The sequence below is a fragment of the Dermacentor albipictus genome, chromosome 5, assembly GCF_038994185.2.
Source record: "Dermacentor albipictus isolate Rhodes 1998 colony chromosome 5, USDA_Dalb.pri_finalv2, whole genome shotgun sequence".
Classification (NCBI taxonomy): Eukaryota; Metazoa; Arthropoda; class Arachnida; order Ixodida; family Ixodidae; genus Dermacentor; species Dermacentor albipictus.
Window position 1 is genome coordinate 148934625 of NC_091825.1, and position 13595 is coordinate 148948219.

The window sequence follows — 13595 nt, forward strand, 5'->3', positions numbered from 1 at the left end:
TTCTCTTCCTCCCAGACTTCGCACCGATTCTTTTAGCAGAATTTTTACCTTTAATTTTAGCCGTTCATAAGCTAAATACATCAACATGTTCTACAGTCGTCGTGATGGACTCTCTGTCTCTGTGCTCCTCCCCCACTTCTTTTGATGGAGGTTTTGCGAGCTTTCAAATCGTTAATGCCCCGTCGTTTAGCTTTGATTAGATTAATTTTGGGTACCAGGACATGAGGACCTAATTCTAGATGAAATGGCAGATTTGTTGGAGAAAGCGTCCCTTAATAAACCAGCAAGTGAAATCCTACTGGCATCAGCTTTCATCACAGGGGCTAGATTTTGGAGGCAAATGACGCTGCGTGAATTTCACTCCCCTTCTTTAACAAACTGTACAGATTTTAGGCACTTGTCACATTATTGGGATAGTAAACTCAACCAAACACGAGTAGTTGAACTCGCAATCACTAGACTACGCGGCCGAATTCCATGTTTCAATTTTTACCTACACAGAGCTGGTCTGGCTCCCACACCAAACTGGCCCTCTTGCGGGGAACATGAAACAATCGATCATTTTCTCATTGATTGTCAAAGATATTCTGAAGTGCGAAAAAGAACATTGGAAGTGCCGTTCCGCCTTCTTAGATTGAAATGTTGAAAACTTACTTTCTTTGGGGGCCTCTACCCTAGGGCTCAGCGACAGGAAGGTTGGCGATGCCACCCTGGATTTTATTACAGGGTCAGAAAGCTTTCGACTCAATAATCAAAACTTGAGGTTTTATTTATTTATACAAAATCAATTACATTAGCTATATTTTTGTTTTCATTTATTCCGACATTCTATTCAAATCATAACCTATAATCTATCCATACCTATTCATCAATGGTATTTGCTGTAATTTTATAGTTATTCTTTCTCATTGTTACATGGAACTACCCTAGTCCTTCAACTACGGCTTTACATGCCGTAGTGAAGGACTTAAATAATTTTTGTGTCATAGTCAAGCGTCTTGTGAAGTGCGCTGCAGACATTTGCGCCGCCGCACAATGGATGATGACAATGATGATGATCGTTGGCATCCTCTTTGAAACGGGGCGGGGACAGTCACTTTGCCTGTTTGATTTAATCAGATTTTAGTACATGCATGGCTATATAGTCTTCTGCCTACCTGGTCTCCATCTTAACTATCGTATTTAAACCATATTTCACCATATTGTAGCATTACTTGTGCTTGCAAAGGCTACGTTTCTGTAAATCTCTCCTCTGCTTTTCTTTGCACCACGACTCTAATCGCCTCTTATCTCGACAGCTGACCAGCTAATCCTTTCATCTGCAGCCGGCCGAGGCCTAAAATAGTAAGGCGTTTCATACAGATCTTCCCTCCTCCATTCTTCCCGTTTTTGGAAATATCCATAGTCTTTTTTGTTTCACTCCTTTGAATCCCACCATCTCTATTTCTATCACTTTTTTTTTCTCTGGTTGTCTAGGGGACTGTTATATAGTGGCGCCACCGTTGAGACAAAATGCGATGTCGCAGCTTCGCCATCAGCTTTGAGACGAACGACCATGCACTGAAAGCCATAGTTGCGCTTAGAATCTCGGAGGCATTGTTTGTAAGACAGAATACTTGTGCCTTCGATTGCAGGTTGAGCCGTCAGACGTAGTGAGTGCAGTTTCAGGTCACATGGCTGCAACAGTTTCTTCTATAACCAGCCAAGTACTGTTGCGTCAAAGCTGTCTTGTACACTGGCTATGCAGTTCTCGATGGGTAAAAACGTTCAGAATTCCCTTTTCTTTCTTTCTTTTCTTTTTTTGTGGAGCCCGATTTAGTGTTGGAAAATTTAACCATGCTATAAAGTAAATTCATGCACATCGAGAATGGATTTGTGTCCTAAGTATTTGACCACGGAAAAGCCATGTATGTTTAATTTTACCTGGTATGTTACAATACATGAGTAAGGTTTTAAGCTTTTGAGACTGTCGTCCTAAAATGAATATACCGAAATAATGCACTAATAGTAGATCTGAAGTAAAGAGTAGGATTCGGAGTGTACAAATGGTGGCCGTGCTTTTGGCCTCGTAATGACAAATATCTCCTCTTTATTGTTTTTTTGTACCGTAGAGAAAGAGCTGCTGATCTTTTGTTGGCAACTCAAACTCTGTCTCTCTCTATAAGGGAAAGACGAGTAACTGCTGCTTGTGAAGTTGTTCCTTTACGAGAGTAATGTCTATCTTGATCACGAATGATGCGTTCGGTCTATCTCCCTTTCTCCTTCCGCAGGCACATGTTTGACGTGAATGTGTCAGTGCATAAATAGTCATTTCCCGCGTTTGTTTTAAAGCGAAGCTTTCTTCTCATGACTCCTGCACCTTAGTATCCGTTTCTTCTAGACTGTGCCACAGTGACGTCTTCGAACGACAGAAAGGTGAGCTAGCTGGTAAGGATTGATAATGCAAAAAAGGGGTAAGGCGTTCAGACACGGACCCAAGAGAAGAGAAGTTGACAACACGAACGCGTGTTGTCCACTTCTCTTGTGTCCGTGTCTGCGCGCCTTACACCTTTTTTGCACACTGACGTCATATAGTCTTGTATCAGCTTATTTATTGCCTGATTCGGACCACACATACTGCACCCTTTCCGCATCCCTAACTCTCATAAATATCTAAATAATCCCCGATCGACTGTGTCGTCAGACTAACTATTGTGCGCTGCATGTGTTCTTAATACACTCATGGCGATTTATGACGCATGCGAATTTAAATTCACGGAAATCGTCAGCAGGGAAGCCCATTGGCAGCGAACGCAATTGCGTTTCAAAAGTGCTCGCAGGCCCAGCCACAAGAAAGAAGTTCTCGACAGTGTTCCGGCGTCGGCGCCAGCCGGTGTCACGTGGCGTCGGCCGACGTAAGCCGGATTTCATGCCTTGTTAGCCACTTCGGGCATCGGCGCTGTTATCTGGCATGGAGGGACTTCGGCGTCGAGCGACCGCTATGGCGTCGCTCCCGGCGTCGCTCCCAGCGTCGAATTGTTCTGGACGACGCCTGCCAACGGCGCCTGACACCGGCTGACGCCGGCAGAAGGTCAGGAATTTGTTCCTTCTGGTTGGAGCTTAGATGACGCGATACCTACGTCGACATTCGACACATGCCATATGTTGTGTTTCGGTGCATCGCTCTCCAACACGAAGGAAGCTTCGCTTACGTAGACATCAGGGATGTGTTCTGCATAATTATTCATGTTTTGTTTGTCACACACGTGCTGCATTTTTATCCATCGTTTGCCCCATGCTTTCTTTTTTCTTCGTAACAAACATTCAGGTGTGTTTAGATTTCGTTCCGGGGGATAACGTTCACTTTTTCACGTAGTGATGTGTCTGCGGGCAGTTCATGCTAGTACCAAGGGGAGATGCAGAGTGTGTAATTAAGGGAGGTGGCGGCTCATCCTAATCGGGGTTGGGTTGGTAGTGCTGATTACTGCACGTTAAATTTTGTCATTGCGGGAACTCTTTGCGCAACATACAATGATATACCAAGATGAAGTCACATGACCGAGCAGAAGCCAAGTGCCGGCGTGTGCTGCACGTGTGGTGTGGAAGCGAGCCTATTGTGCGCCCTCCCTCCACCCCTTTAGAGACAGACGAAAACCGAGCTATGGAAAGACGAATGATAGGTGTAACGTTAAGGGATAAGAAAAGAGCAGATTGGGTCAGGGAACAAACGCGAGTTAATGACATCTTAGTTGAAATCAAGAAAAAGAAATGGGCATGGGTAGGACATGTAATGAGGAGGGAAGATAACCGATGGTCATTAAGGGTTACGGACTGGATCCCAAGGGAAGGGAAGCGTAGTAGGGGGCGGCAGAAAGTTAGGTGGGCGGATGAGATTAAGAAGTTTGCAGGGACGGCGTGGCCACAATTAGTACATGACCGGGGTTGTTGGAGAAATATGGGAGAGGCCTTTGCCCTGCAGTGCGCGTAACCAGGCTGATGATGATGATGATGATGATGATGATGAAAACCGACGCATTGAGCATGGTATGCACGATGGTTCTGAACCCAATGGTGCCTGTTACCAGCGTTTGAGTAGAGTACGGCCGTGAGCGTTTGTGACATTAAAATCTGTGCGTCATTGCGTTAATTAAGCTTCCTATCGTACTTGGCGCGATACCCGAGTAGGCATCCCCACACACCACGAGCACAGTCGAAGCGCACGACTGGGCACGAATACAAAATCCGCCATCCATGTTTAACTGTTCGAATGAGCATTATAGGCTTATAACTCTGTCAGTATTTACAACGTTAATTTCAGTTAAGCTGTGCTAGCCTCAACGTATCCAACCCATACGCTACCCTTTGACAAGGACGTACCATGACAATGTTTTTGTAGCCCAGAATGTCATATGCCAGAGCTAGATGTTGCACTAGTCGTACGTTGTGGTTCGAGGGCCTACAATTGAGATTTAGGCGTTTTAAACTTCAGAGTCTTATAGTTTCACTGGTTGGGTTAAATAAATATTACGCCCTATCTTGTTGGCTCAAGCGAAGTTCGACAAACTGTATCGTAATGTTCTAGCTCATTCACCCGAATTCACCCGCTGCCTGTTGGAGCTACCGGCCGCTTGTTACTATCAAAGTACAGGTGACGTCTATTCTCGTTCGTTTCTTCAAAATCACGATAATCGGCATCATAATCGTCATCAAAGCTACTTTGATCCTCTTGCAGGACAAAAGCCTCTACCTTTCGGAAAACACCTTGCGCCTGCAAATGTGTTTATCTCATCACTCCATGAATTCATCTGCCACCTCTTACTGTGGCTCCTTGACTTCTAACTTTACAGGTCAATTTGTTTCCAGATATTTTTTTGTTAATTAGAAAATGGAAAACACAAAAGAAAAGAAAAAGAAAATTATGGAATGTATGGATAATTAAAAAGATATATAATTGTGAAATAAATGAAATGGTTGGAAAGATAATTTGGTCCGTAAATGTGATGACACGATAGAAAAAAGTGCGGATAATAAACATTCACAAAGAAGATTAAAATAAAGAAAGACAGAGGGCTAAGGAAAGTGCGCCTGAATGCAGCCTCTCATCTAAGGCTGACTGTATGGCGTGATGTACGCATGTGGTAAGCCTATAACACTGGACAGATGAAGCCTACCCATACGCTGGGTCTTTACGTGCACTTGTCACCCGAGCTTGCCCATCCCGACTACTCTGGTGAAAGGTGTGGGAACTAGCCTCCTACGAAATCAGTATCAATATATGTTAAGTTTGCTATGTAGCACGGATTTATGTTGTAGGCTGTGCATAAAGTGTGATGAAAGAGAAAATAAACGTCGATAAGAGATGACTCGAAAGATTCATGAAGAAAAGAACCACCTATATCATCAGAAACCTAAGGCCCTCGATATTGACCTTGTTATTATGGCCTCGTTGTTCAACGAATTATTTCCACCCTAGAGTAAGATTGGGGTAATGACGCTGAATCACAGACTTTACCAGTCGCTCTTAATGATTTATTTAAACTATTTGCGTCATTTGTCACGTACAAAAATACTCGGAAAAGGAACAGTATTGTCCTTGCCATTGTCTTTGCGAATAATTAAACGACAAAAATGGGAGAACCTCCAGCCATGCTCCTTAATCGGGCATATCGTTCTCTATTTTTGCATGGCTTGAATTGAACTGATTTGAATTATGGGATGTTACGTGCCAAAACCACGCTTTCATTATGAGGCACGCCGTAGTATGGGACTCCGGATTAATTTTGACCACTAGCGAATCTTTCAACAACGCCGAGCTTTCTGACACACAGCATGGCTAAGAGATAGTAAGTCGGGAGAACAATAGAGGGGCATCTGTACCTGAAAACAACTTTAAACGTTATAAATGCTTACAAGAGGTTGTAGGTATGACGGAAACAGGGTAAATACGAATAAAGAGGGAAGTAAGAAGAGGGCTGGACGTAACTTTTGCTGTTCGTTTGCATTTGACAAAGGTAAAGGAACATTTGAAGGGGGGCGACGGAACCCTCATTATAATTTTAGTCCATCCATAATCTTCCGCGGCACGTCAAGGCTACCGGTATATAGCGTAATGGGCAATTTAAGTTCCAGAGTGAATTTTGGCCTGCATTCAAATAAAAAAGAAACGCAAAGGAAGAGGAAATGAGGGGTCACAGGAAATGTCAAGATAAAAGTGTCATTTTTTTAAACAATAACTTAATGTGTACAGTCTCTTGTACGGTTGCATCAGGCTCTCGCACGGATGCTTTTTCCTCTTCGACTTGGGGCAGCAGCTTGGCGGCAAGCTGACACGTTATCTTGTTGTTGCGTGTGTCGAGCAGCGTGCGGGTCGGGAAGCTTGGCGAGCGCTTCACATGTGCCGGGTGTTGCCGAAGTTCTGGCCGCTCTGGGTGGCGCCCTTGTTGGAGCCGTACTGCAGGTTGATGATGCCTTCACCGGCACGCAGCTGCTCCTGCGTCCATTCGCGCTTCTGCTCCTCGGCGGGCTTGGGTCCCAGGCAGGGTCCCCGGTACTCGGGGTGCATGTAGCACTGCGTAAGTGAAAAGCAACATGGCTCTCATGTGAGATCGAAGTCAGAAGGGAAGAAGACAAGGGAGAAAAAGGCCCTAAAGCCATTACTAGATTAACTTTCTGTGGACACTACTGCTGCCTGAGTGACATTATTTCGCTTGCTTTGACGTATCCTACTTATCTTTTTTTATTCCTCCCTATACTAAAATGTGACAATGCAACCTCATTGCTCATAAGCTAACCGCGTGATTCATCTTATTATTATCAAAAATGAATCTCTATCAGGGAAGTTCGAGACATTCTCGCGTCTTCTCTTTGCAAGGCTGCTGCATCATCGCTGCTGCGGTGTTCTAAATTTAGCATCGTGCCAAAGAGTTAGGTGCCACGTTCTTGTAGTGTTGTGAATGCTATGAAGCGTTCTCTGTTACATGGCCATGACGTCACTCGCAGGCGTTTCCGCCTGCCCAGACAATAAAATTCTTCTCAGTCGTCCCGGAGATGACAGGGTCTACGGTATACGTCATTGCGACTGTGTCACTGCCACTGAAACTTGAGAAGCTTCTAATTTTTTCCCGTGTGTACCCTGCAGACGGTTTCACGCGGCTGGATGCCGTGAGAAAGAATGAGTTGCATTTGTATTACAGTTCGCGTGTACTTACAGCGCGGCCAACGGCCATCAGGCACTGTGCAACCTGGGGGATGTTCCTCTTCTCCCACAGGTCAACGGTCTGGAAGACGTCGATTTCGGGCACGCCCCAGGCCTTGGCGGCGTTCTGGAAGTGGGTGATGTTCTCCATAAGCTTGAACTGTCCACCGGAGGTGTTGATCTTGGGGATGCAACCGGGCATCAGCTTGTTCATCAGGCTGGGAAGAGAAACGTAGGAAAACAATGTGACACGCCACCCTGGCATGCAAGGATAATTCTGCTCAGGTAATGAAGTGTTAATAGAAGGATCGCTCATGGGGTTATGGCAAATTTTTACCAATGACAAATTCTTACCAATGACAAATTCTTATTCACTCTAAAGCGCGAGAGACAGCGAAGAATGGCGCCCGGGATTTGGAAAAGAGCGAGTAACAATACGTTTAAACTACGTTTCACGGTCTCTGTTATGCGCAGAAGGGTATTGTTTTGCTCAGGCTCGTGTCACTGACAGCTGATAAACATGCAGTGCCCGCGGCGCAATTTGCCATTTCCTGTATTTGATGGGCGTGACATAATCATAGCTTTCGTTTCGAGGTTTTGTAAAATCCCAACGTCGTTTATAAAAACCTATATCTTTATAACTTCTCAACAAATAAATCGAAACTAGATCGTTTTATTGAATTCATTTGAGAAAGAGAGTATGTTGTGCCAAAAGTGAAAAATAGATATCCGTATCAGATTTTTCTTGAGCATTGCCGGTAGAAAAGTAGACAGAGGCAGACAAAAAAAAACTCAGGGTGAACTCACTTGCAGAGGACGACGCCGTCGCGGAGGATGTCACCGAAGTCACCGTTGGGCAGGGGCTGACCAAGGATGGCGCTCATCCACTGAATGATGCTCTCCTCCAGAGCTGGGTCACGCTTGCCAGCGATCTGCGATGTCGTGACACACGCTCGCACTTAGAATGATGTCTGCCACAAAATGTGTTACAAGAGCAAAACTGTGTACGGAGCGGATTGAATCACGTCTACCAGTCATATTTGAAATGCTGATTGCAGATACAGTGGTGAGCTACTTTGAATTGATGGCCGGCCTTGACGTCCAAACACATTTGCGATGCCACGTCAATGTACGCTTTTCGTAGCATTGGCAGAGCTAGTCAAGTACTTGTGTTACGCTGAAAACAGGTGATGGGTGTGAAGGGAAGTAGTAGTCTATATTGAAGTTACTCATGTCTTAGTCCTACTTAAGATTAGCGCGAAATCTCTAGCCTAATAAGGGAGCTGTGGCGAAAGAAGTATGACTGAGCCTACGTATTGCAACCAACCGACATTCAGAGGCAAAGCTCATGACGACGATGTTCCGTGTCGTTCCCCTTTTGCGTAATCGGTTGCCCCAAAACGTTATCTCCTTGTTTTTCAACATTTCATGGCGCTCCTTAAAGTGATCACAATGGGCCTCATATACCTGCTGTCGCATCGCATGGTGAGAGTGTTCGACTAGCCCGCTTTTGATTAAAAAATATTTAGCACTGAAGTTTCTTGAGCAGACCTCGTGTGCGAGCCACTCCGTAGAACTTAGTCACCCATTCGTCACAGACAAGCCCTACTTTATCTTGTTTAGTGGGGCCTCCGTTTAAGTTTCAGCCGATAGATTCCACAGCTTTTGCCATGCGCTTGCTTTAGTGCCAGGAACTTCTGACAGGAAAGCAGTTAAGCGGTCTCGAGAGCTCGTGTCAACGTTGTCGTGTCAACGCCATGTTGTCAATCTGCAACGTCGTGGCTGTCAGCGCGTGGTTCTTGGCAGTTTGTAAACGCAGCTTGTGTTGAAACATTTCGGAAAACGTATGGGCTGTGCAAAGTGGAGAGCCTTGCGAGTTCGTGGCATCGTCATTTTGCTCCAAATCGGTCAGTGGAGAAATGTCAGCAGGCGAGGATGCGCAGACGTGTTGCTATTTTTGGCGGTGGCAGCTGCGGCGCAAGGCGTCGCGTAGGCGGTCGCGGAGCACGCTGCCAATTTTGGTGACCGAGTAATGTGGTCGCTAAATTTAGGCATTCAAAAAAGTAACGGCATCGCTCTTTCTCGTTTCACACCGTCTCGAGAATTTCGGGCAGTCGGCCATTTTTCGTGACGATGTGTCTGGCAAGCCGGCGTCGGTCTTTGCAATCGCGGGGCAAAACTCACATCGCCAGCAAAGTTACTTCCAGCTTCACCTGACCAGAGTCATTTTTCCTTTTTGGCTAATTACTGAAGGAAGCCGTAAAAAAAATATAGCTTGTCGTTCGCTTCAGCTTGGATATGCTTATCGCGATGCCCGTGCAATAGCGCAATCCACCTGGGTACAGATGGTGCCAAAATTCACCTGTCATAAACTTCCCTTGACATTTGTTTGGGACAACGCACCAATCTTGAATGTGTCCCACTTTCTGTCCTTAGGATTGAAGGGTTAGCCCCAACTAAGTTCATACATCTTTCGGTAGCCATCAAACTTGCAGTTCCTAGCTTTCGGGCACCACACGCTGAGACACACTATAAGCTGACGAGTCACAGTGCGTATAGCGCCTACAATTTTAAATATCATACCAGGAACAGCACTCTCAAAAAAGCCTTAGAAGTGAACCAATCTTCATGCGTATGAGTATCCAGCCGGTTTTTTTTTTCTATCAGCCGTTTTCATTTTAGACTTCACGAGGAGGCCACGCCCCGTCGCTGTGCATACGGTCTGACACAAGCGTCTTTTGACAGCTTCTCCGGTTGCATCGACATCATCGCCTTTCACTCAATTCACCACTGTTCGCGTTGTCGCAGACTAGATGCAGTCACTATAGTTGTTGCCGAAGAACGCTCGTAATCCGACAGGCCTTAGCATCTTCTTCGTGAGCGCCACCCACAGCATAGTCCATCGCCACGGCAGAGTACACGTATACTCACCTTGTTCTGGACTTGGGCGCTGAGTCCGTAGGCGGGTCCGCGGTTAGCCATGGCTTGTGTGTTGTGTGTTGGTAGCGTGCGCTAAGCGAAAGGTTGTTCCTCGGTGCGTTCGGGGCGAGCACTGGACTCCGACTGGGCACAGTGTTGGGATGCGCTGCGGCCAAGGTGCCTGCGGGACCTCCTAAAAATACCCCGTCGTCACGGGCCGCTGTCAGCGCCCGGGGTCCGTGCGGAGCCACGCGATTGGTCGGAGATGATGTCACAAGCGCCCCCATAACGGGGCCGCGATGGAAATTAGCCAATGACGGCCCCTTTGGCTCAGGAGGGTTCGGCTTTCCGCGGAGCGCGCACTATGGCGAGTGATGCCACACTCTCTCTTTCCCAGTAAAACGGTGCAGCGCTGTGTAAACCTGGAGCTGGCGTCAGACATTTGAGGGACGCAGTATGTCATTCTCTTGGAACGCGAGAACGCTTCCTAATTGGCTAACACATTGACTACAGCAAATTGGCTACCTTGACTGGACAGAGAACCAGCGCCCGGACCAGTCGCCAACCGTTATTACCTCCGATCAACTTCGTGAATCTGGCCCCTGACGGCTAGCTCATGCGTCGAAAACGATGCACCGTTTTACTGAGTGCGATGGTAGCTGGAGCTCAGTTGCGCGCTTCGAGAGAAGCCAGTCGAACGGTGAACGCGTGTAGTGTATCGGAAAGAGAAGCGAGAGAGGCAAAACAAACCAACATTAAAGCGGGGACCCGTGGCCTCGTTTGTTGTGGGGATGACTGAGACCTGCGGCCTCGCTTTGACGTCACCTCTGCGCGTTCAACGAGTGAATCACTGCAGGCATTCCCTCCGAGTGATACATTAGGTGCTAAGAACGAGTGGCAACGGCGATTGACTGACACTGGCTCCTCTCTAGTTATATTTGCACCTTAACTATGGTAATAAAAACATCACTCAATACTACTCACAGCTACAAATACGCATTTCTGGCGTTTTTCATTGACAATTATGTGGACGTTAGGGAATGAAGGTAAAGTGTTTCATTAAAATTTACCCTAAAAATTAATTGCGCGTTTCGGCTAGTTTCCCCTGTTGAATAAAGTTTTCTTTTTTCTGATTAGCCTACTATGGTTAGGATTCAGGTTGTTGAAATTCGTCCTGGCACATTTAAAACATGTATTCGGGAAACAAGATTACACATGTGTTTAGAAATGCCAGTGACGTCAAATTAAATTCAAGCTTAGTTACTGGTCACTGTGACCTCAACAGCAAATTACCTCATCTTATTCTTGACGTGCATATTACTTCGTTAGGGCGCCATCTGACATTTTTTAACGGTGTTCATCGGGACGAGCGTAAGGAATTGACCCACTAATTAACATTTCTACAGTAACGTATGCTGCATATTCAGTGAGTCTTAGATTCTTTCGACCAAAATTTGCTTCTAAAGAAGTGTGATGTAAATTGCTACATAATGCTTTTTTTAGTAGTTATTTATGGTTCGTGTGGCTGTAAGTCGCTTGCGTGTAAAATGAATTCGTATCACATCCATATCGTACATGTCCATGTACTTATAACATTTCTAACATTTAAGTAAATATGATCATACTTCAATTTCGCGTTCTCAGTGGTCTTATACGCAGCAGCCAACGCTAATGTACTGCCATGCGCTAAAACGGAAGTTGAATATGTTCGTAACGCCTTTCCACCAAATTGCACATGAGCATGACGTTTTCAGGTCCTATCGCAATGTTTTGTTGTAAGTAAATCTTATTTATGGTGATTTACTTGGTCGTATTTAAGTACGCCGAACTACCTCAGAAAAGGTAGGCAGAAAATTGTGCACACCCCATGCACTGTGGGAATCGATGTTATGCAAAGCATTTTGCAGATGCCTGGCTACCTAGCATTGTTTGGAGTTCCGCAAAACGTTCCTATGTAGACGAACGTGTTTGTATAAATTGAGTAGTTGTGTTTGTGTGGGTCGCGAGCGTATGTTGTGCGTGACGACAGCACCACGATGACGACCACGTATAAGATTACCGTATCACTGCAATTACCGGCATGATTTGTACCAAGGACGTTAGACACAAGTTTATACATGCCGGTTGATGGTTCCCACGTAGGTACTCATCTGGCATTAGTAAGAGAAACGCCAATTGTGGTGTGATCTGCGACTAAGTTTTATACAATCGTACGCACGTACCCATGTCAATGTCAAGTGGTGTATGTTAAAACTACGATAACATTCGTACTGCGGCGAAGAAATGTCAAAACAAGGTTAACTAGGGCGACCATAAAATCGGTGCAACATCGCACAGTTTCTACGTAGCGTTAGCTGCTACGAGGAAAGTACTGGGGAAATTGGGCCGGCCCCGGAGGTAGTGCAAACACAGCGCCTCAAAACGCGAGTTGTCACGAGGAAAAACGTCGAGAAATGTTTCAAAGAGCTGGCTGGCTTTGGAACAAGCGATTTGTGCGTGAGTGAGTATGTTCCTCGATACGGCATGCGTCATAAACAAATCACTCTGTCGGTACGTAAAAGCCAAGAATTTATATTGACACCGTCAGCGCGGGGGATCTGCACAATTCTTTTTTATTTCTTTGCCTCTGTCCGTCCATCCGTCCGTCTGTCTGTCTGTCTGTCTGTCTGGCTGGCTGGCTGGCTGTCTGTCTGTCTGTCTGTATGTGGATAAACTTAGCACGTCTAGCCTGATTACAAATTTGGCCGCTTGTTCCTTCGAGTTTAAGATTAGATACAGTGACCACTATAGCGAAGCCAGATACCGAATAATAGTGTTCAGACCAGGCGCCCTGAATAGCCGTAGCGTAGATCGTCCCGATTAACAACTGCCAAGCTGACGCGTGTGCTCTCTTTTTTCTTTTGTGCTGCAAGTCCTCCGAGTGGCCACATTCCACCAGCGCGGCTTCCAGAGTTTCGTCACACGGTTACGCAGGTTACACGTTTCGCAAAACTTAACTTGGGAGTTGATCTCTCCACCCGAAAGACCAAAAATACCTCGAGCGCGCCGGATGGATGAGACGGGGACCACTGTGCGACAGGTGTGTCACAGAAATAAGACGAAAAGATAGCAGAGAGGATGGAGAAGGAGAAACTGCCTCACAAAATCCATGCAACGTTGATAGCTTGCCAGAATTTCCCTATCTATTAAAACGCGGAATCAGTGCGTGATCTCCTCGCGACTGGCGCCTTGCGATAGCCAGTAAGACCGGTGGCCGACCCGCACGCCACGAGCCACTCGTTTTCATTCGTAAGAACGTGGAACACATTACGGCCAGGCATCGGAGCGGGGTCACCGAGCTTGATAAAGCCCAAATGACACCACGCCGAAAATACGTCAGAAATATGTTTCGTGCATTTACTGCTTACGCAGCGCGTGCGTACACGTCAATAGGCGTCGGTGTCTTCGTTTCTGAGATGGGAGTTTGACACTTTCCCATTATGGCTTATGGGCGACAAATCGG

General features: G+C 46.1%; 1 protein-coding gene across 1 annotated transcript; it reads right to left on the bottom strand.

Annotated features, from left to right (window-relative positions):
* Window positions 1-6179: 6179 nt before the first annotated feature.
* Window positions 6180-10271, bottom strand: LOC135897629 (muscle-specific protein 20-like). Its single transcript, XM_065426313.2, has 4 exons — window positions 10106-10271; window positions 7982-8106; window positions 7188-7392; window positions 6180-6547 (listed from the first exon to the last, which is right to left on the bottom strand). The coding sequence occupies exons 1-4, from the start codon at window positions 10154-10156 to the stop codon at window positions 6368-6370; spliced, it is 561 nt and encodes a 186-aa protein (XP_065282385.2). The 5' UTR covers window positions 10157-10271; the 3' UTR covers window positions 6180-6367.
* Between the last annotated feature and the right edge of the window lie 3324 nt (window positions 10272-13595).

Excerpts from the sequence above, each read along its gene's own strand:
- LOC135897629 (XM_065426313.2), bottom strand. The coding sequence starts at position 10,156 with ATGGCTAACCGCGGACCCGCCTACGGACTCAGCGCCCAAGTCCAGAAC. Across the intron at positions 8,107-10,105 it reads GCGCCCAAGTCCAGAACAAG|ATCGCTGGCAAGCGTGACCC; the intron begins GTGAGTATACGT and ends ACGACATCGCAG. Across the intron at positions 6,548-7,187 it reads TGATGGCCGTTGGCCGCGCT|TGCTACATGCACCCCGAGTA; the intron begins GTAAGTACACGC and ends TCACTTACGCAG.